At 46.7% G+C, this 22,194-nt stretch overlaps 1 protein-coding gene across 5 annotated transcripts in view; it reads right to left on the reverse strand.

Moving 5' to 3' along the window:
- Positions 1-22,194, reverse strand: part of B4GALNT2 (beta-1,4-N-acetyl-galactosaminyltransferase 2) — a 412,142-nt gene that overhangs the window by 243,996 nt on the left and 145,952 nt on the right. For 3 of the 5 annotated variants that reach the window (XM_029605960.1, XM_029605965.1, XM_029605963.1), the window contains exon 1: positions 3,736-3,811. The exons of 1 other annotated variant lie outside the window; for it this stretch is intronic. In XM_029605960.1, the coding sequence (XP_029461820.1) occupies positions 3,736-3,755 (20 nt within the window). In that variant the 5' untranslated portion in view covers positions 3,756-3,811. Of the gene's footprint in view, positions 1-3,735; positions 3,812-9,664; positions 9,741-22,194 lie in introns of those variants that run through there. One more of the 5 variants, XM_029605961.1, reaches the window with a different exon arrangement.

Consider the following 22,194-nt stretch of genomic DNA (forward strand, 5'->3'; position numbering starts at 1 on the left):
TGTCCCTAGGTGGGATTGACCTCTGTGCTCGACTGCTGCGCCTCTTCTTCCAGGCCTTGTGTTCCCACAAGTGTTTTAACTCCGTTGCTGTGCCTGTTCATCCAGGCCTTGTGTTCCCACAGGTGTTTTAACTCAGTGGCTGTGCCTGTTCATCCAGGCCTTGTGTTCCCACAGGTGTTTTAACTCAGTGGCTGTGCCCTTTCTTCCAGGCCTTGTGTTCCCACAGGTATTTTAACTCAGTGGCTATGCCGGTCCATCCAGGCCTTGTGTTCCCACAGGTGTTTTAACTCAGTGGCGGTGCCGGTTCATCCAGGCCTTGTGTTCCCACAGGTGTTTTAACTCAGTGGCGGTGCCTGTTCATCCAGGCCTTGTGTTCCTCTGGGGATAGGGAAATACCTACAGTACCTGAGTGTAATCAAGTATGAAGTGCTAGAAACGTTTTAGAATAAGAATATAAATACATTAAAAAAAAAAATTACTATCCGAGTATCCGTGTTCATCCAGGCCTTGTGTTCCCACAGGTGTTTTAACTCAGTTGCTGTGCCCATTCTTCCAGGCCTTGTGTTCCCACAGGTGTTTTAACTCAGTGGCGGTGCCTGTTCATCCAGGCCTTGTGTCCCTAGCTGGGATTGACCTCTGTGCTCGACTGCTGCGCCTCTTCATCCAGGCCTTGTGTTCCCACACGTATTCTTATTTTTGAGAGATCTTCCAATTCCTTTGTCATCAGCTGAACTGCGTAAGTACAGTCGGAATTCACTAGACGCCAACGGAATTCACTAGACGCCAACGATATTCACTGGACGCCAATGTAAACACCGGGTACACCCAACTCTAGGGGTGGACCCGTTCCAGGGAGTCCTTCCCTGAACAAGCATCAGGGTGGAGGTGGGCTTTACTGCACACCCACCTGACGGACCATGCCCATACCGCTGCCAATATTCTAGCATGCATCAGAAAGATGCTGGCGAGCTACCAGTGTTTTAACCTAGTTCCTGTGCCTGTTCATCCAGGCCTTGTGTCCCTAGCTGGGATTGACCTCTGTCCTCGAATGATGTGCCTGTTCATCCAGGCCTTGTGTTCCTACTGGTGTTTTAACTCCATTGCTGTGCCTGCCTGTTCATCCAGACCTTGTGTTCCCACACATATTCTTATTTCTGAGAGATCTTCCAATTCCTTTGTCATCAGCTGAAGTGCGTAAGTACAGTCTGAATTCACTAGACGCCAACGGAATTCACTAGACGCCAACGATATTCACTGGACGCCAATGTAAACACCGGGTACACCCAACTCTAGAGGTGGACCCTTTCCAGGGAGTCCTTCCCTGCACAAAGGAAAGGGAACTCTCTCCTGGGCCAATTGATAAGAAAACCCCAATTCTGCAGCCAAAAATAGGCTGGAAATCCTTCCCCCATTGACTTTAATGGGCGACTTATGGACATAGACTCAACTTATGGAATTTTCCATATGTCCATATTGACCGCAAATGGGACCCCCTTTCGACTTATGGACATATGAACTTAAACCTTTGCTCTGGGGATGTCTGCTAGGCTTGATGGGGGGATTTGGGGGCGAAAAACAGAGGAGACTTGCCCTGCATATCTTCGTAGCTGCCAGGTGTGAAATTGCCTTTAGATGGAAAGGAGATACCGTTCCTAGCCTGACACAGGTATTATCAAGATTGGATAGAGTTTATCAGTTGGAATATCTGACAGCGGTTACACATGACCGGGTCAACAAATTCCATGCTATTTGGGATCCGTACCGAGTCTGGCAACAAAAACAGTAGTCACCAGTAGTGCTTGTCTCTGTCTCTGAGTCCGATTAGAGCACCGTAATATGGACGGCGGGGTGGGTGGGGAGGGAGTAGGGGGGGGGGCATATAGGGGGGATAAAACCGGGGGAGCAGTTTGATATCATACGCCACACATGTTGATATTTGGGAACAGTTTATTATACTTATGTACACAACGCTATAACATTTGCCATTGTAAAGCGCATAATATATGTACACTTGTGCAGAAAGTTGTGTTATACTGTCGGTGCAGTTGAATGTTCTTCTTCTGAAGCTTTTTTTTTTGTATCTTTGTGTTGTACGAGCTTAAATAAAAAATTTCAAAAAAAAAAAAAAACTTTTGCTCTGCACAACCCTAGGGATTAGGTAAGAGTGTAGGGGGTTAGGGGCCACTTTGACATTCTACGTGACACGTACGAACAGAACAGTGGTCTCTTGTGAAGATTTGATGGCCTTCGGAGTGAGGAAACTCTCTCAAAGATGAGATTTGGGCAATGTTCTCTCAACCTAGCTTGATGTTACCCAGGTAGAGAGTGCTTTACTTCACAATACAGTATTTACTTCACAATACAATCTCAGTACTGTTTCACCTTTCATACACTACCTGCCCCTGACTGATTTATTCATAAGTGACAGCCTGGATACTGATTAACTAATTCTGCTGAACAAGAAAGGTAAGAAAATCTGAAATAAAAATCATTGCCATAGGTCTGAAGATGCAGAATTTGAATGCGCCTAATAGCCTTGTCTCTGATCAGGAGCCAGGCCACTGAGCGAGGGGAGGATTGGAAGAAAAAGGAGAAATAGGACACTGGAAGCTGAGGCTCTGGCTCTGTGAACTTGCTCTGGACTTTTGGCAGCGGTCTGTGGTCATTGACAGGAAGTTTAAGGGAGGAAAAATTTTGATTCTCAGCTGCACCCAACTGAACTGTGTGACATGGCTAGGCTACCACATAGAGCTGGCTTTCCTGCAGTATAGGTACCCTGAGAACTGGGGAGGTTACTGCAAAAAATCCCAGCCAGCCCCACACAAAGGGGCTCATTTTCCAAAGCGATCACACACGAAAAGTCCCTTTTTGCGAGTGATCACTAAATGGGGACGGAGTCAGGGCGGCATCAGGACCGGAACAGGAGGAGTTGGGACGGCACCGGGATGGACACCGTGAAGACTTCGTGAACAGTAAAAAGGTAAGAACCCTTTTCGCTGCCAATTTCACGCCCAATAGTGCCACCTTTTATGATGGCGCTATTGGGTGTGAAAGCCGGCAGGGATCGCACCGCAGAGGTGTGATCGCTGCCAGCTTTCGCAGGTCAGCCCCACACTTCGCCCGCCCCCCCGCCGCCACCACCCTGTATTGCGCGATCCAAAGAGCCTGGCGGTATTAGAGAATCCAGGGCAAAGGAAGGGAAGCTCGCCCTGCAGCTATGTAAGAAAGCAGTAGAAGGGTGAGAAAGGGCTGCCAGGGCTCCTCTGAACTCTTCCTTACCACTTCTTCCACCAGCTAGTTCTGACTCTTAATCCCTGCTGCCTGTTTCATTGGATCCTTAATCCTTCCTCTTCCCTTCTCCCTGCTGTCTCCCCAGCCCAATCTCTGGTATTTAAAACTTTATTTCCTTCCCAGAGGCTGTTTCCAAGATATAATTCATTTCCCCTTAGCCTCCTGAATTACTTTTCTCTCCAGAATATGCTACTGTTCTTCCTTTTCTTTTGGTTTCTCAATTTATTTTGAATTCCTAAAATAAAAACACTGGGATGAGAGATAGAGGGACAGGGGGAAAAGAGAGAAGCCACTAGGACAGAATACAAGTGCTTCCATCTGCCAAATAATATCCTCCCAGAGAAGTCACAGAAATCACCCTGATCCTAGAAATACAGATGCCAAACCAAAAAAGTGCATTAATCCCCTTTTTAGAAAAGCCCAAAACACTGTAATTTAACTAACCTGGTGCTGCACATCCTCATCTCTCCAGGATAGCATTAAGATAAAATTGAAAGGGATAATGCAATGATAAACTCTGCCAAAGAGTTGCTAAAAAGCTGCATACCTAACCTTTTATATAAGTCCAGCCTACTAACCACACCTATTTACATAATGATAAGAATGTAGACAATTACAGTCTAAATGTTTTTTTTCCTGTCTAAACTGGTCTAGCTAAAGATATATATAGCCTGTCAGCTAGAGAAGCTTGACCAGTTTCAGAACATCATTCCTTATCCTCCTTATTTTCATGCATCACCCTACTAGATAAATGAGCATATATAAATTCACATATTTCCTCCCCTGGCCCAAATGCCCTTCTCCTATTTCCCACATACATATCTTTTCTAGGGATGTGAATCGTTTTTTGACGATTTAAAAAAATCGTCAGATATTTTTGAAATCGTCAAAAATCATTAGGGTCGTGATACAATAGAAATTCCCCCGATTTATCGTGAAAAATCGTAAATCGGGGGAGGGCGGGAAAACCGGCACACCAAAACAACCCCTAAACCCACCCCTGACCCTTTAAAACAAATCCCCCACCCTCCCGAACCCCCCCAAAATGTTTTAAATTACCTGGTGGTCCAGTGGGGGGGGGGGGTCCCGGCGCGATCTTCTGCTCTCGGGCCATCGGCGCCATTTTGGCTGCCACTAATATAAATGGCACCGATGGCCCGATAAAAAAAAAACCCACCCGACCCTTTAAAATTACCCCCTTAGCCTCCCCACTCTCCCGACCCCCCCAAAAACATTTTACACATACCTGGTGGTCCAGGGGGGCCGCAGGGAGCGATCTCCCATTCCCACGCTATCAGCTGCGCTAAAACAAATGGTGCCAATGGCCCTTTGCCCTTACCATGTGACAGGGCAAAGGTAGCGCCGGTGCCATTTTGAATATTGGCAATATGGCCCAAGTGCAGGAGATCTCTCCCGGCCCCCGCTGGACCCCCAGGGACTTTTGGCCAGCTTGGGGGGGCCTCCTGACCCCCACAAGACTTGCCAAAAGTCCAGCGGGGGTCCGGGAGCGACCTCCTGCACTCCGGCTGTATTGCCAGTATTCAAAATGGCGCCGGCGCTACCTTTGCCCTCACTTTGTCATAGGGGCCGACGGTCTGTCACATGTCACATGGTAAGGTCAAAGGGCCATCGGCGCCATTTTTCTTTTAGCGCAGCTGATAGCGTGAGAACGGGAGATCGCTCCCCGCGGCCACCCTGGACCACCAGGTATGTGTAAAAAGTTTTGGGGGGGGGGTCGGGAGAGTGGGGGAGGCTAAGGGGGTAATTTTAAAGGGTCGGGGTGGGGTTTTTTTATCGGCGCGGGCCTTACTAAAAAAATTAGTGATGTGAATTGGAATCGTTCCGATTCCAATTCACATCTCGTAACGATCAGATTTCCCCCCCCCCCAGCCGAACCCGACAGTTTAAACGATCGGGCACACGATTCACATCCCTAATCCTTTCTTCTCCCTTTCCTCTACCTCCTCTCCCTGATTCCTGAGATTCTACTCCTAGGCTGATACTCCATTCTTTCTCTCTTTCTTCCCTTTTCTTCTTTGTATTTTCATGCTCCCATGCTCCTTATCCCTTCCCTGTACAGATCATACAGGCCGATACAGTACAGTGCGCTCTGACGGAGCGCACTGTTAACCTGTCATTGGACGCGCGTTTTCCCTTACCCCTTATTCAGTAAAGGGTGGAAAACACGCGTCCAACCCGCTGAACCTAATAGCGCCCTCAACATGCAAATTGTTGTTGCCCTATTAGGTATTCGCGCACGATTCAGAAAGTAAAATGTGCAGCCAAGCCGCACATTTTACTTTCAGAAATTAGCGCCTACCCAAAGGTAGGCGTTAATTTCTTCTGGCACTGGGAAAGTACACAGAAAAGCAGTAAAAACTGCTTTTCTGTGCACCCTCCGACTTAATATCATGGCGATATTAAGTCGGAGGTCCCGAAGAGTAAAAAAAGTTTAAAAAAAAATTGGAAGTCGGCCGGCGGCTGTTGGGTTGAAAACTGGACGCTCAATTTTGCCAGCGTCCGGTTTCCGAGCCTGTGGCTGTCAGTGGGCTCGAGAACTAACGCCAGCAAAATTGAGCGTCGGCTGTCAAACCCGCTGACAGCCGCCAGCTCCTGTCAAAAAGGAGGCGCTAGGGATGCGCTAGTATCCCTAGTGCCTCTTTTTGCCCGTTTTTACCGCCAGGCCTAATTTAAATACTGAATCGTGCGCACCGGCGAGTGGCCGGTGCACACGCCGGGAGAGCGTGTGCACCGGTTCAGCATGTGCACCATTCAGCGGCGGTCCGGAACCCCCGCTGAACGACCTCCTGCAGTCGATCTCCTGCCGGCGCCATTTTCCGTACGGAAAACGATTCGCGGCAAGAAATCGCTTCCTGAACCCCGCTGGACTCCCAGAAACTTTTGGCCAGCTTGGGGGGGCCTCCTGACCCCCACAAGACTTGCCAAAAGTCCAGCGGGGGTCCGGAACGACCTCCTGCGTCGAATCGTTTTTGTCTATGGCCGCCGCCATTTTGCGGCGGCCATTTTGCAAAATGGCGCCGGCTGAAGACAAAAGGATTCAATTGAGGGGGCCGTTCCGGACCGCCGCCGTTCTGGACCACCGCTGGATCCGCAGGTAATTTAAAGCATTTGGGGGGGGGGTTCGGGAGGGTGGGGGATTTAATTTAAAGGGTCGGGGGTGGGTTTTAGGGGGTTGGCTCATGATTTTAACGATTTTTCACAATATTTTTAAAACCCAAACGGCAACAATACGATTCCCTCCCCCTCCCAGCCGAAATCGATCGTTAAGACGATCGAGGACACGATTCACATCTCTATCATTTACAGAATCTAAAGGAAAATTGGTTCTTATCTGTAATTTTCATTCCTGTAATACCCCAGATCAGTCCAGACAAGTAAGTTTATGCATCCCTACCAGCAGATGGAGGCAGAGAACAAAACTTTGAGGCACTGCAGTGCCACCTGCAGTCCTTCAGCACTGACCTGTACCCATGCCAAGATTAACCTCAAAACCCCCCACCAGGGCAAACAGGAAAAGCAGGGCTGGAAGTTACAAGGGATACGACCAAAATGGCCTTGCATGCAAGACTGACACTGGGCATCCCAACTTGGGCTTGGGCACAATCTCACATGCAAGGCCATTTAGGAACAAGCACTTACAACAATTAGGGATGAACAGCACCTAAGTACATACTGTTTGTCTATATGTTCCCGCACTAGAATTCTTACCCTTTGGTTTGACTTTTCTTGCCTTACCAAAATGGCCTTGCATGCATGATTGTGCCCAAGCTGCGATGCCCAATGCCAATCTTGCATGCAAGGTCATGCTCCTGACTCCTGTTTTAAAGCACTATTTAAAGCACTTTTCTGCATTAGTGTATATTTTTCAGGATGTTACTTTTTAGAATGTTTTTTTCATTTTGCATACTTTTTATACTCCTGCTCAGTTTGTATCGAATTAGCTTACTGGTTACATTGAGACTGCACGCAGATCTTTATGCAAGCATTCTTTGTTGACACAAGCAGTAATCTGTCCCTCCTGATGCAGTATATCTGTGAAACACGTATTTGTCGGGGAGACTCAGCATCTTTCAGGATATCTCTGAACATCAGTATTTTCAAGGAATAAATAAATTACTTCTTGATTTTCAGATCAATCACTGCCTTGTATACGTGATTATATTTTGGCACTTGGAATTAAAAGGATTTTCATTTGTGACTTCTTCACTACTTTTTTGCTCTATTTATGCTTATGTGGTGCAGTTAATGAGCACTTGTCCTATTGAATATTAAACTGTAAACAATTGAAAATCTTGAAGTTTGCAGAAGGGTTTTAAATGGTATCCTGGACTATCAAATTCTATAAACCTTGCCCTCCCTTTTTTACAAGGTTTTGTCTGTTTGCTACCCCGCTTTACTTCACAATACAATTTCAGTACTGTTTCACCTTTCATACACTACCTGCCCCTGACTGATTTATTCATAAGTGACAGCCTGGATACTGATTAACTAATTCTGCTGAACAAGAAAGGTAAGAAAATTTGAAAAAAAAATCATTGCCATAGGTCTGTAGATGCAGAATTTGAATGCGCCTAATAGCCTTGTCTCTGATCAGGAGCCAGGCCACTGAGCGAAGGGAGGATTGGAAGAAAAAGGAGAAATAGGAGACACTGGAAGCTGAGGCTCTGGCTCTGTGAACTTGCTCTGGACTTTTGGCAGCGGTCCGTGGACATTGACAGGAAGTTTAAGGGAGGCAAAATTTTGATTCTCAGCTGCACCCAACTGAACTGTGTGACATGGCTAGGCTACCACATAGAGCTGGCTTTCCTGCAGTATAGGTACCCTGAGAACTGGGGAGGTTACTGCAAAAAATCCCAGCCAGCCCCACACAAAGGGGCTCATTTTCCAAAGCGATCGCACGCGAAAAGTCCCTTTTTGCCTGTGATCACTAAATGGGGACGGAGTTCAGGGCGGCATCAGGACCGGAACAGGAGGAGTTGGGACGGCACCGGGATGGACGCCGTGAAGACTTCGTGAACAGTAAAAAGGTAAGAACCCTTTTCGCTGCCAATTTCACGCCCAATAGTGCCACCTTTTATGATGGCGCTATTGGGTGTGAAAGCCGGCAGGGATCGCACCGCAGAGGTGTGATCGCTGCCAGCTTTCGCAGGTCAGCCCCACACTTCGCCCGCCCCCCCGCCGCCACCACCCTGTATTGCGCGATCCAAAGAGCCTGGCGGTATTAGAGAATCCAGGGCAAAGGAAGGGAAGCTCGCCCTGCAGCTATGTAAGAAAGCAGTAGAAGGGTGAGAAAGGGCTGCCAGGGCTCCTCTGAACGCTTCCTTACCACTTCTTCCACCAGCTAGTTCTGACTCTTAATCCCTGCTGCCTGTTTCATTGGATCCTTAATCCTTCCTCTTCCCTTCTCCCTGCTGTCTCCCCAGCCCAATCTCTGGTATTTAAAACTTTATTTCCTTCCCAGAGGCTGTTTCCAAGATATAATTCATTTCCCCTTAGCCTCCTGAATTACTTTTCTCTCCAGAATATGCTACTGTTCTTCCTTTTCTTTTAATTTCTCAATTTATTTTGAATTCCTAAAATAAAAACACTGGGATGGGAGATAGTAGGGATGTGCAGACCAAAAGTTTAAGTTCATAAGTCCATAAGTCGAAAGGGGGGGTCATTTGCGGTCAATATGAACATATGGAGAATTCCATAAGTTGAGTCTATGTCCATATGTGCAAATAAAAATTTAAACCCCTCACCCGCCTTAATCCCCCCCCCCCAAGACTTACCAAAACTCCCTGGTGGTCCAGCGGGGTCAGGACGCCATTTCTGAACTCCTTTGCAAGGAGCACGTGACGGCGGACGCGTGGGGAATCACGTGACATCCGACGCCACGTCGGAGTGACGCGGCATCACGTGATTCCCCGCGGGTCCGCTCCCGGACCCTCATGGAACTTTTGGCCAGCTTGGGGAGTTTTGGTAAGTCTTGGGGGGGGGGGATTAAGGAGGGTGAGGGGTTTAAATTTTTATTTAGATCAACAATCGCGATTTCCAACGTATTCAACATAGCTATGTTGAATAAGTTGGAAATCTGATCGTTTACGCCTCATCACTTTTTTAAGTTAAAAAAAAAAAAAAGTTGCGTTTTCCATTTAAGTTGAAAACGAATGCACACCCCTAGGAGATAGAGGGACAGGGGGAAAAGAGAGAAGCCACTAGGACAGAATACAAGTGCTTCCATCTGCCAAATAATATCCTCCCAGAGAAGTCACAGAAATCACCCTGATCCTAGAAATACAGATGCCAAACCAAAAAAGTGCATTAATCCCCATTTTAGAAAAGCACAAAACACTGTAATTTAACTAACCTGGTGCTGCGCATCCTCATCTCCCCAGGATAGCATTAAGATGAAATTGAAAGGGATAATGCAATGATAAACTCTGCCAAAGAGTTGCTAAAGAGCTGCATACCTAACCTTTTATATAAATCCAGCCTACTAACCACACCTATTTACATAAGAATATAGAAAATTACAGTCTACCTGTTTATTTTCCTGTCTATACAGGATACATATAGCCTGTCAGCTAGAGAAGCTTGACCAGTTTCAGAATATCATTCCTTATCCTCCTTATTTTCATTCACCACCCTACTAGATAAATGAGCATATATAAATTCACATATTTCCTCCCCTGGCCCAGATGCCCTTCTCCTATTTCCCACATACATATCCTTTCTTCTCCCTTTCCTCCACCTCTTCTCCCTGATTCCTGAGATTCTACTCCTAGGCTGATACTCCATTCTTTCTCTCTTTCTTCCCTTTTCTTCTTTGTATTTTCATGCTCCCATGCTCCTTATCCCTTCCCTGTACAGATCATTATTACATAGTAGATGAAACAGAAAGGCTAACTGGTTCATCTAGTCTGCTCAGTTATCTTGCTGCACATTGTCAAGAAAATATCTCAGGTATCATTTACAGAATCTAAAGGAAAATTGGTTCTTATCTATAATTTTCATTCCTGTAATACCCCAGATCAGTCCAGACAAGTAAGTTTATGCATCCCTACCAGCAGATGGAGGCAGAGAACAAAACTTTGAGGCACTGCAGTGCCACCTGCAGTCCTTCAGCACTGACCTGTACCCATGCCAAGATTAACCTCAAAACCCCCCACCAGGGCAAACAGGAAAAGCAGGGCTGGAAGCCCTGCACTGGAGCCTCTGACACCTCCAGAACACCAAAAACTTGTGTACAACTGAAAAAAACTCTTAGAAATATTTCACAGTGACCAGCTGGAAAAACACACAGGGCCAGATATTCGTACCTACGCGCGGGTGTAGATTTGTGTGCGCAACCCGGCACGCACAAATTTACGCCTGATTTTATAACATGCATGTGCAGCCGTGTGCATGTTATAAAATCCGGGGTCGGCGCGCGCAAGGGGGTGCACACTTGTGCACATTGCGCTCACTGAGCCCTAGGGGAGCCCCAATGGCTTCCCCCATTCCCTCCAAGGCCGCTCCGAATCTTGTGATCCTTACAAATATACGCTGCACAAATGGTCTCCTTTAGCCAACATGTAATCTTTCTCACCCGCCAACCAACACAAAAAGATTATCTGACCGCTGGAAAAGATTGGTGACTCCGTATACTGCAAGAGAATCCGACGCACATCTGAAAGATGTAACTCCCTCTCCTGCAGGGGTGGAAGAGTTCAGGGGGAGGTGTTCCTGTCATTGTCTCTGTGGGGAATTTGGCTGGTATAAGTAATGTATAATGGGTAATGATGATAGGCATTTGGGTGGTGAGATGACCTCTCATACAGCCCTTGCTAGGATAATGCTACCTCTTCCCCATTTGCCCCATTTGCCAAATACTTTGCCTCCATCTTGTTGATGTCCCTTCTCCAAAAGATATCCAGACGAAATTGACCAGAAGGCTCTGGACAAAATTGAGCCTGGAGTCATCCTCCACTAAACTTACCTGCTCCCTTTCCTGACCTACCCTTCCCTTTGCTCCATATGCCTGTGACATGAGGGCAGGGCAGATAGGTGTCAGGAGGTCCCCTTGATAATGTGGATGGGGGTTTGAAAGGGTCCAGTTGACTATCCACTTTCTCGCCCCTCCTCCCTCTTCTTGCTGTAGAGCTACCTTTTCCTTGTAGATCTGATTTTCTTTTGGTTTGGAAGATTTCTTTTTCTGGAAAGGGTCTATTCTATCCTTCATATTTCTTGAGGGGGTTACTCTATTACCAGATCTCCCTGTGTCTGGGTCTTCTGTTAGGGTCCAGGACAGATCTTGCCCTTCACCTCTGCTCCCAGGGATGGGGAGTTGAACCCATCTTCGGGCTCCTTGTTACTCATACTCCCATGGATTTTTGGACCTTATGAGTGGTTTGTATTAGGGAACAGTTTTCAAAGGTTTGGCTTTGTTCCCGGACTGCCTTCAGTAATGCCTGGATGGTGGCCATGGGTGGGGCACGCAGGGGCCTCAGTCTCCTTCTGACCCAAGTTATACTGACCCTACTTCCTGAATGCATTTGGTGCTGAGGGGTTTCCACCAACCGGGCACATTGGCCCGGCAGACATATAGGGGGTAATTTTCAAATGGATTTACACATGTAAATGTAACTACTATTGTAACAAGCTGATTTTCAAAAGCCATTTACCCATGTAAAGTGTACTTAGATGGATAAATCCTATGGACAATTCAATGGCAATAATGTGAAATTTTCAAAAGCCCACTTACACAGGTAAAGTGCATTTAACATGTGTAAAACCCAGTTTTAAGAATGTAAATGTTATTTAAAATTGGGCCCTAAGGAAATGCCACCTTCAGAAATAATATGGGCAAAATGACTCACTAGGCTTGAGGTGGAGGGAGTGGAGGTTCATGCTTGGGCATCTTTCCCCAAAGGAATTGTTTCTTTTGGCTTGCAGTGGGTTTAGCCTGAGTCAGCTGGGAGGCTTCTGCCCTCCTGTGACTCCCAGCCTTCGGGTATATGAGGTGCATGTGCACCAACCCTTGACACAAAACATCTTGCCTCCTCGATTTGGTAGTAAATTATGTGGAGGATACCCTCATACTTGATCTCCAGGTGCCCCTCCAACTCCTTCTGCCCTTCCAGCAAAATGATCCAGGCCTGCTGCTTATATAATATAGTGGTGAGCATGTGCCTTAGGCCTTGGTCATGGTGACTGAGGGATGACACTGAAACGGTCTTTATTTCATCCAGGTGTGCAAGATGGAGCAGCACATCCAGGAGATAGGGTAGTAGGTTAGAGATGACCACTCTAAAGCATGGCACTTCCAGAGGCTCCAGCAGGTGGATGATTTCCCCCACAACTTTAGAGCATAGTGCAAGGCCGCCAGCATCTGCATGAACATGAAAGCTTTGCCTTACATGCATCCAGCAGCCACCACATTCAGCTTGCCCACCATGAGCGCAAGAGCCAAAAAGTATACATAGATGTCATCGAAAGCCAGGATAGGGTAGTAACCCCATGCTTCCTTGAGAGTCCATTGTTGTCTCCTCCAACTGTTCCAGTCTGGGCTTGAGCCATGGAGGTTGGAGGGGGGGTGTTTGTGGCCACAGCTGTAAAAGATTTTGGAGGTTGAGTATATATTGAAGCAGGGGCTCCACCTCCTCCCCTTCTTCAGGGGTGGGGTCAGGAGTTTTTTCTTGTCTTTCTTTTTCTTTGGTGTAGTATCTAGGACTTCTCCTCCTTTTAGAGCTTGGTGGCCTATGCTTCCACTAGGGTTAGAGGCCAGTGTCACAACACCAGTGCCTTCTGCAGAATGCTGTTTGATGCAGGGCTGGTGGCATTCATGGGTTGTATCTTGCTCAGGCAAAGGGATCCTGGATGCCCTCCAGTTTTCCGGGCCCCTTGAGGTGGGATAAATCTTTTACAAAGTGTGATCATCTTCAATAAGGAGGCCACAGGTAAATCCTCAAAAAGATTGTTTTTATTTCTGTTGCTCTTGGCTGGGGTATGGTGGCAGAAGTCATCCCAATTTGCCTACCCTTCTGAATGTATGGGACTATATTGAGCCCACCCCTTCAGCCTCTCCAGGACAGAATGAAGCCAAAGTACTCCCTGCTTGCCCACCCCAAAGGGTAAGTGTTTGCCAGTGGGTTAAGCCTCCCAATCCTCTGCAGGACAGGTAATGTCCAAAGTCCTCTCCCGCTCCCTACCTGCTCACCCTATAGGGTCTATGTTTGTCAGTGGGTTAAGCCCCCCAACCCTCTTCAGGACAAATAGTGGCCAAAGTATCTCCCTCTCCCTGCCTGCTTACCCCCTTAGGTTTGGACATATTAGTGGGTATGGTAAACCCAGCTGGCCCCTCTGGGACAGGTAGTGGCCAAGGTTTACCCTGCCTGCCCATCCCTTTATGGTCGGAGCATGGAATGACCATCCTTGCCTCCTTCCCTAGCCTCTGCATGATGGGGTGTGACCGGGGTACCTTTAGAGCAGGCTTTTCCTTCCCATTTGAGAAGCCCACCCTGGGACTTGACATGTCGGTACTGGTAGGGTGAATGGACTGGGGGTCTATGGTATGGGGGTTTTAGCCATGCCCCTCCCCTCATGGCCAACAGCTGTTATAATGGGGTGGTTGCCTGCAAGTTTGATGAGAGGCAAGCCTGGCTTGTGTTTTTTATGCTTTGGCTTGTGTTTTGTTTGGCTTTTTTAGACTAGGGCATTTTCTGTATGGCATGCATGAAATTACTGCAATGTTGCTTTTGTCTGCTAGTATATGAGGATCCTAGATTTTGAGTCATTGTGTGAATAAATAAGAGGATAAAATGAAATAAGGAATAGGCTTAAATTCAACCTAATGGCTAAAAGGTATAGGTATGGGGAAAAAAAGTGAAAAAGCTCTCCTTTGCTGCAGTTTTTTTTTTGTTTTTTTTTAATTCTAGCTCTGTTTTGTGCTGGTTATGTGATGAGGTTGGGGGGGAAGGGATAACAAACTGTAATACGATGGGTTAAAAAATGCTCTCAGAACAAACATTATGCTGTCCTGTAACTTTCTGAGCTGGGGACTTGTTTTTTAAGCAAAAAGCTGTATCAGCAGGGTTTACACAAGTGGTTGTGGGGGAGAGTAGCTTATCTGTGCCTGGGACCTGATTCAACAGGAGGAGGAATGCCTGGCCAGAAGTCCTTCAGAAAGGTTCGCAGACCCAGGTGCTGGCTCATCTATGCACACACACTTGTTTACAAAGCCCTATAAAAGTTCAGGGTACTCCATGGGAACTTGGAGCCTTACCTGTGCACTGACAAGTGGCGCAGGATGTTTCCTGTTAAAGCTATGTGCTTCTGTTTTTTGGTCACACTGGGGTTCCCCAACCTGATGAGTGGCAGGATGCTAATTAGCTGTGTGCTCCTGTTTTTCAGTCGCACTGGGGTTCCCTGACCTGATGAGTGGCAGGATGCTGATTTGGTATGTATTATAGTCATGGAAATGAAGTATGTGTGCTGTAAATAAAGCTATACTTTCATCACTATATATCTCGTATCTTGTATCATAGTGTGTGTGTGTGTGTGTGTGTGTCAGTGTGTGTGTGTTGCAGGCCTGCCTACCTCCCATTCGGGCATCTTGTTACATTTGGCGCTGTGAGCAGGATGTCCTTGATTAAGAGAAAAAATGAAAGAAGGACAGTAAAGAATCTGCAGGGGAGGAGGTGCAAGCCCAAATGGAAATTCTCAGCTGCGAAGATGTACCCTACTCCTTGCTGGCCAAGGAGTGGGGATGTAATACTGGTTTGTGTGAAAGTGGGCATAGAACCCCATGAGATGGTGGATATTTTAAAAAAAAAGATCCCTGTAGTTGCAGGGAAAGAAATGGCGTGCATTGCCCGGCAGGGATGGATACCTCTTACTGGGTATAGGAAAACTCACTTAAGGGTTAATGAGTTGCAGTAGCAACTAGCTGCAGCCCAAGAAGAATTAGGGACGTTAAGGCAGGATAGAGTGGTGTTGCAATGTCAGTTGCAGATTTGTAAAGATAAAGTGGACATATATCAAGTGATGGCAGAGAGGGCAGCCATATGGGCGATACAAATACAGCGTGGTGCAGTGAGCTGGGCTATGCAGAAAGTGAAAGGAAAATTAGTGTAGCATAACATGTAAATAAGCAATATAAAATGTATAATTCTTGAAAAAAAAAAAAGGGTGAAACTAGTGGGTTAAAAGACTTCCTAGATATCCCGGGATGGGAGAATAAACCGTATAAAATGCTTATGAAAACTGGGAATCAAAGGTAAAAGTTGTATATGAGTCTTTAATTTGTGTCTGTGTTCCCCTTCATCTTTTAGTGTGAAGGGCTGATGTGTTTATGTTGGGACCATCTAGCTTGTGTTAAGAATTTTTCTTGTAATCTGCAGAAAGCAGGATAGTACATAAGAAAATCTATTGAGTACAGAATATTCTGTGTGTGTAATTAACATTAGCATTATGTGGCAACAGAAGGTGTCATTTGTTAAGAATCACAAGGACACTAAACTAGAATTAAAAGCTGAAACAAAGAGAAAGCACTTTTTGGAGATTGCAGCAGCAGTATATGGGAAGAATCCATGGGATTCTAATGTCGCAGCAGACTTAAATTCTTTTGATGATGTAGAAAATAAGATTTCTAAGTATATCCATGCCACAATGCTCAAAAATAAGAGTAACCAAAATACTATGCACCCAGTTCTGATTTTATAAGGGATACTTGTTACATCAACCAATAAATACCAACTCTCATAGAAAGTGTCCCATATGCGATTTTATAAAATATCTTTCAAAACATTATAAGGGAAATGCCTCCTCTGTTAAATCAAACTGTTTTCTTAAACGATTCATTCATTGAGAAAAATTTTTGAGAAGAAAGTGTTGCGGTCTCTACCGCTTCCCCCCTATCTGTTATGCTTGGGACTCACCTCCGACAGGGGGTACACCGCGTCCGCGGCTTCACTGGGCCTCCAGGGCGCCCGCCATTGTTCGATCAGCTCACTGCTGCCACGAGCGTGTGCAAGGACGCGCATTTTGGACGCATGGCCGCCGGAAGTCTGGCCCCGCCTGAGTTAATGACGCCACGCCCCAAGCCCGATTTAACCAGCGTTCGCCTGCCTTCTCATTGCCTTGCAACGAGGGTCGCTACTGTTAGTAGTTCTTAGTTACGCTTCTGCTGTCCTGCATTCCGGTTGACCTCAGCTTGTGCCCGACTTCGCTTCTGCCTGCCGTCTGCCTTGACCTCAGCTTGTGCCCGACTTCGCTTCTGCCTGCCACCTGCCTTGACCTCAGCTTGTGCCCGACTTCGCTTCTGCCTGCCGCCTGCCTTGAACTCAGCTTGTGCCCGACTCCGCTTCTGCCTGCCGCCAGCCTCTGACTTCCGCTACTCCAGAGACTGCTTTTTCTGCTGCCAGCTCGACTTGGATTCGTCTCCATTCCTGCGCCGTTGCACACTTCAGACTCAAGTCCTGCCTTCTACTGGTCAGTGCACTACACGCTACGGACTCCGGTCCCGTCTCCTACCTGCTCCACTCCACAGTTTACTACAGACCCCGGGCCTGTGCTCAGACTGTTTCCTTTCAACAGACCAGGGTCTCTCTCTGACCGCTCTGCCTTCACCGGGCCTTCCAGCCCCCTGGTTACTGGACTCAGTGATTTACCCTTGCCCAGCATGTGCACCGTTCAGCGGCGGTCCGGAACCCCCGCTGAACGACCTCCTGCAGTCGATCTCCTGCCGGCGCCATTTTCCGTACGGAAAACGATTCGCGGCAAGAAATCGCTTCCTGAACCCCGCTGGACTCCCAGAAACTTTTGGCCAGCTTGGGGGGGCCTCCTGACCCCCACAAGACTTGCCAAAAGTCCAGCGGGGGTCCGGAACGACCTCCTGCGTCGAATCGTTTTTGTCTATGGCCGCCGCCATTTTGCGGCGGCCATTTTGCAAAATGGCGCCGGCTGAAGACAAAAGGATTCAATTGAGGGGGCCGTTCCGGACCGCCGCCGTTCTGGACCACCGCTGGATCCGCAGGTAATTTAAAGCATTTGGGGGGGGGGTGCGGGAGGGTGGGGGATTTAATTTAAGGGTCGGGGGTGGGTTTTAGGGGGTTGGCTCATGATTTTAACGATTTTTCACAATATTTTTAAAACCCAAACGGCAACAATACGATTCCCTCCCCCTCCCAGCCGAAATCGATCGTTAAGACGATCGAGGACACGATTCACATCTCTATCATTTACAGAATCTAAAGGAAAATTGGTTCTTATCTGTAATTTTCATTCCTGTAATACCCCAGATCAGTCCAGACAAGTAAGTTTATGCATCCCTACCAGCAGATGGAGGCAGAGAACAAAACTTTGAGGCACTGCAGTGCCACCTGCAGTCCTTCAGCACTGACCTGTACCCATGCCAAGATTAACCTCAAAACCCCCCACCAGGGCAAACAGGAAAAGCAGGGCTGGAAGTTACAAGGGATACGACCAAAATGGCCTTGCATGCAAGACTGACACTGGGCATCCCAACTTGGGCTTGGGCACAATCTCACATGCAAGGCCATTTAGGAACAAGCACTTACAACAATTAGGGATGAACAGCACCTAAGTACATACTGTTTGTCTATATGTTCCCGCACTAGAATTCTTACCCTTTGGTTTGACTTTTCTTGCCTTACCAAAATGGCCTTGCATACAAGATTGTGCCCAAGCTGCGATGCCCAATGCCAATCTTGCATGCAAGGTCATGCTCCTGACTCCTGTTTTAAAGCACTATTTAAAGCACTTTTCTGCATTAGTGTATATTTTTCAGGATGTTACTTTTTAGAATGTTTTTTTCATTTTGCATACTTTTTATACTCCTGCTCAGTTTGTATCGAATTAGCTTACTGGTTACATTGAGACTGCACGCAGATCTTTATGCAAGCATTCTTTGTTGACACAAGCAGTAATCTGTCCCTCCTGATGCAGTATATCTGTGAAACACGTATTTGTCGGGGAGACTCAGCATCTTTCAGGATATCTCTGAACATCAGTATTTTCAAGGAATAAATAAATTACTTCTTGATTTTCAGATCAATCACTGCCTTGTATACGTGATTATATTTTGGCACTTGGAATTAAAAGGATTTTCATTTGTGACTTCTTCACTACTTTTTTGCTCTATTTATGCTTATGTGGTGCAGTTAATGAGCACTTGTCCTATTGAATATTAAACTGTAAACAATTGAAAATCTTGAAGTTTGCAGAAGGGTTTTAAATGGTATCCTGGACTATCAAATTCTATAAACCTTGCCCTCCCTTTTTTACAAGGTTTTGTCTGTTTGCTACCCCGCTTTACTTCACAATACAATTTCAGTACTGTTTCACCTTTCATACACTACCTGCCCCTGACTGATTTATTCATAAGTGACAGCCTGGATACTGATTAACTAATTCTGCTGAACAAGAAAGGTAAGAAAATTTGAAAAAAAAAATCATTGCCATAGGTCTGTAGATGCAGAATTTGAATGCGCCTAATAGCCTTGTCTCTGATCAGGAGCCAGGCCACTGAGCGAAGGGAGGATTGGAAGAAAAAGGAGAAATAGGAGACACTGGAAGCTGAGGCTCTGGCTCTGTGAACTTGCTCTGGACTTTTGGCAGCGGTCCGTGGACATTGACAGGAAGTTTAAGGGAGGCAAAATTTTGATTCTCAGCTGCACCCAACTGAACTGTGTGACATGGCTAGGCTACCACATAGAGCTGGCTTTCCTGCAGTATAGGTACCCTGAGAACTGGGGAGGTTACTGCAAAAAATCCCAGCCAGCCCCACACAAAGGGGCTCATTTTCCAAAGCGATCGCACGCGAAAAGTCCCTTTTTGCCTGTGATCACTAAATGGGGACGGAGTCAGGGCGGCATCAGGACCGGAACAGGAGGAGTTGGGACGGCACCGGGATGGACGCCGTGAAGACTTCGTGAACAGTAAAAAGGTAAGAACCCTTTTCGCTGCCAATTTCACGCCCAATAGTGCCACCTTTTATGATGGCGCTATTGGGTGTGAAAGCCGGCAGGGATCGCACCGCAGAGGTGTGATCGCTGCCAGCTTTCGCAGGTCAGCCCCACACTTCGCCCGCCCCCCCGCCGCCACCACCCTGTATTGCGCGATCCAAAGAGCCTGGCGGTATTAGAGAATCCAGGGCAAAGGAAGGGAAGCTCGCCCTGCAGCTATGTAAGAAAGCAGTAGAAGGGTGAGAAAGGGCTGCCAGGGCTCCTCTGAACTCTTCCTTACCACTTCTTCCACCAGCTAGTTCTGACTCTTAATCCCTGCTGCCTGTTTCATTGGATCCTTAATCCTTCCTCTTCCCTTCTCCCTGCTGTCTCCCCAGCCCAATCTCTGGTATTTAAAACTTTATTTCCTTCCCAGAGGCTGTTTCCAAGATATAATTCATTTCCCCTTAGCCTCCTGAATTACTTTTCTCTCCAGAATATGCTACTGTTCTTCCTTTTCTTTGGTTTCTCAATTTATTTTGAATTCCTAAAATAAAAACACTGGGATGGGAGATAGTAGGGATGTGCAGACCAAAAGTTTAAGTTCATAAGTCCATAAGTCGAAAGGGGGGGTCATTTGCGGTCAATATGAACATATGGAGAATTCCATAAGTTGAGTCTATGTCCATATGTGCAAATAAAAATTTAAACCCCTCACCCGCCTTAATCCCCCCCCCCCAAGACTTACCAAAACTCCCTGGTGGTCCAGCGGGGTCAGGACGCCATTTCTGAACTCCTTTGCAAGGAGCACGTGACGGCGGACGCGTGGGGAATCACGTGACATCCGACGCCACGTCGGAGTGACGCGGCATCACGTGATTCCCCGCGGGTCCGCTCCCGGACCCTCATGGAACTTTTGGCCAGCTTGGGGAGTTTTGGTAAGTCTTGGGGGGGGGGGGATTAAGGAGGGTGAGGGGTTTAAATTTTTATTTAGATCAACAATCGCGATTTCCAACGTATTCAACATAGCTATGTTGAATAAGTTGGAAATCTGATCGTTTACGCCTCATCACTTTTTTAAGTTAAAAAAAAAAAAAAGTTGCGTTTTCCATTTAAGTTGAAAACGAATGCACACCCCTAGGAGATAGAGGGACAGGGGGAAAAGAGAGAAGCCACTAGGACAGAATACAAGTGCTTCCATCTGCCAAATAATATCCTCCCAGAGAAGTCACAGAAATCACCCTGATCCTAGAAATACAGATGCCAAACCAAAAAAGTGCATTAATCCCCATTTTAGAAAAGCACAAAACACTGTAATTTAACTAACCTGGTGCTGCGCATCCTCATCTCCCCAGGATAGCATTAAGATGAAATTGAAAGGGATAATGCAATGATAAACTCTGCCAAAGAGTTGCTAAAGAGCTGCATACCTAACCTTTTATATAAATCCAGCCTACTAACCACACCTATTTACATAAGAATATAGAAAATTACAGTCTACCTGTTTATTTTCCTGTCTATACAGGATACATATAGCCTGTCAGCTAGAGAAGCTTGACCAGTTTCAGAATATCATTCCTTATCCTCCTTATTTTCATTCACCACCCTACTAGATAAATGAGCATATATAAATTCACATATTTCCTCCCCTGGCCCAGATGCCCTTCTCCTATTTCCCACATACATATCCTTTCTTCTCCCTTTCCTCCACCTCTTCTCCCTGATTCCTGAGATTCTACTCCTAGGCTGATACTCCATTCTTTCTCTCTTTCTTCCCTTTTCTTCTTTGTATTTTCATGCTCCCATGCTCCTTATCCCTTCCCTGTACAGATCATTATTACATAGTAGATGAAACAGAAAGGCTAACTGGTTCATCTAGTCTGCTCAGTTATCTTGCTGCACATTGTCAAGAAAATATCTCAGGTATCATTTACAGAATCTAAAGGAAAATTGGTTCTTATCTATAATTTTCATTCCTGTAATACCCCAGATCAGTCCAGACAAGTAAGTTTATGCATCCCTACCAGCAGATGGAGGCAGAGAACAAAACTTTGAGGCACTGCAGTGCCACCTGCAGTCCTTCAGCACTGACCTGTACCCATGCCAAGATTAACCTCAAAACCCCCCACCAGGGCAAACAGGAAAAGCAGGGCTGGAAGCCCTGCACTGGAGCCTCTGACACCTCCAGAACACCAAAAACTTGTGTACAACTGAAAAAAACTCTTAGAAATATTTCACAGTGACCAGCTGGAAAAACACACAGGGCCAGATATTCGTACCTACGCGCGGGTGTAGATTTGTGTGCGCAACCCGGCACGCACAAATTTACGCCTGATTTTATAACATGCATGTGCAGCCGTGTGCATGTTATAAAATCCGGGGTCGGCGCGCGCAAGGGGGTGCACACTTGTGCACATTGCGCTCACTGAGCCCTAGGGGAGCCCCAATGGCTTCCCCCATTCCCTCCAAGGCCGCTCCGAATCTTGTGATCCTTACAAATATACGCTGCACAAATGGTCTCCTTTAGCCAACATGTAATCTTTCTCACCCGCCAACCAACACAAAAAGATTATCTGACCGCTGGAAAAGATTGGTGACTCCGTATACTGCAAGAGAATCCGACGCACATCTGAAAGATGTAACTCCCTCTCCTGCAGGGGTGGAAGAGTTCAGGGGGAGGTGTTCCTGTCATTGTCTCTGTGGGGAATTTGGCTGGTATAAGTAATGTATAATGGGTAATGATGATAGGCATTTGGGTGGTGAGATGACCTCTCATACAGCCCTTGCTAGGATAATGCTACCTCTTCCCCATTTGCCCCATTTGCCAAATACTTTGCCTCCATCTTGTTGATGTCCCTTCTCCAAAAGATATCCAGACGAAATTGACCAGAAGGCTCTGGACAAAATTGAGCCTGGAGTCATCCTCCACTAAACTTACCTGCTCCCTTTCCTG

This window comes from Rhinatrema bivittatum, chromosome 6, assembly GCF_901001135.1.
Source record: "Rhinatrema bivittatum chromosome 6, aRhiBiv1.1, whole genome shotgun sequence".
In the NCBI taxonomy this organism is placed as follows: Eukaryota; Metazoa; Chordata; class Amphibia; order Gymnophiona; family Rhinatrematidae; genus Rhinatrema; species Rhinatrema bivittatum.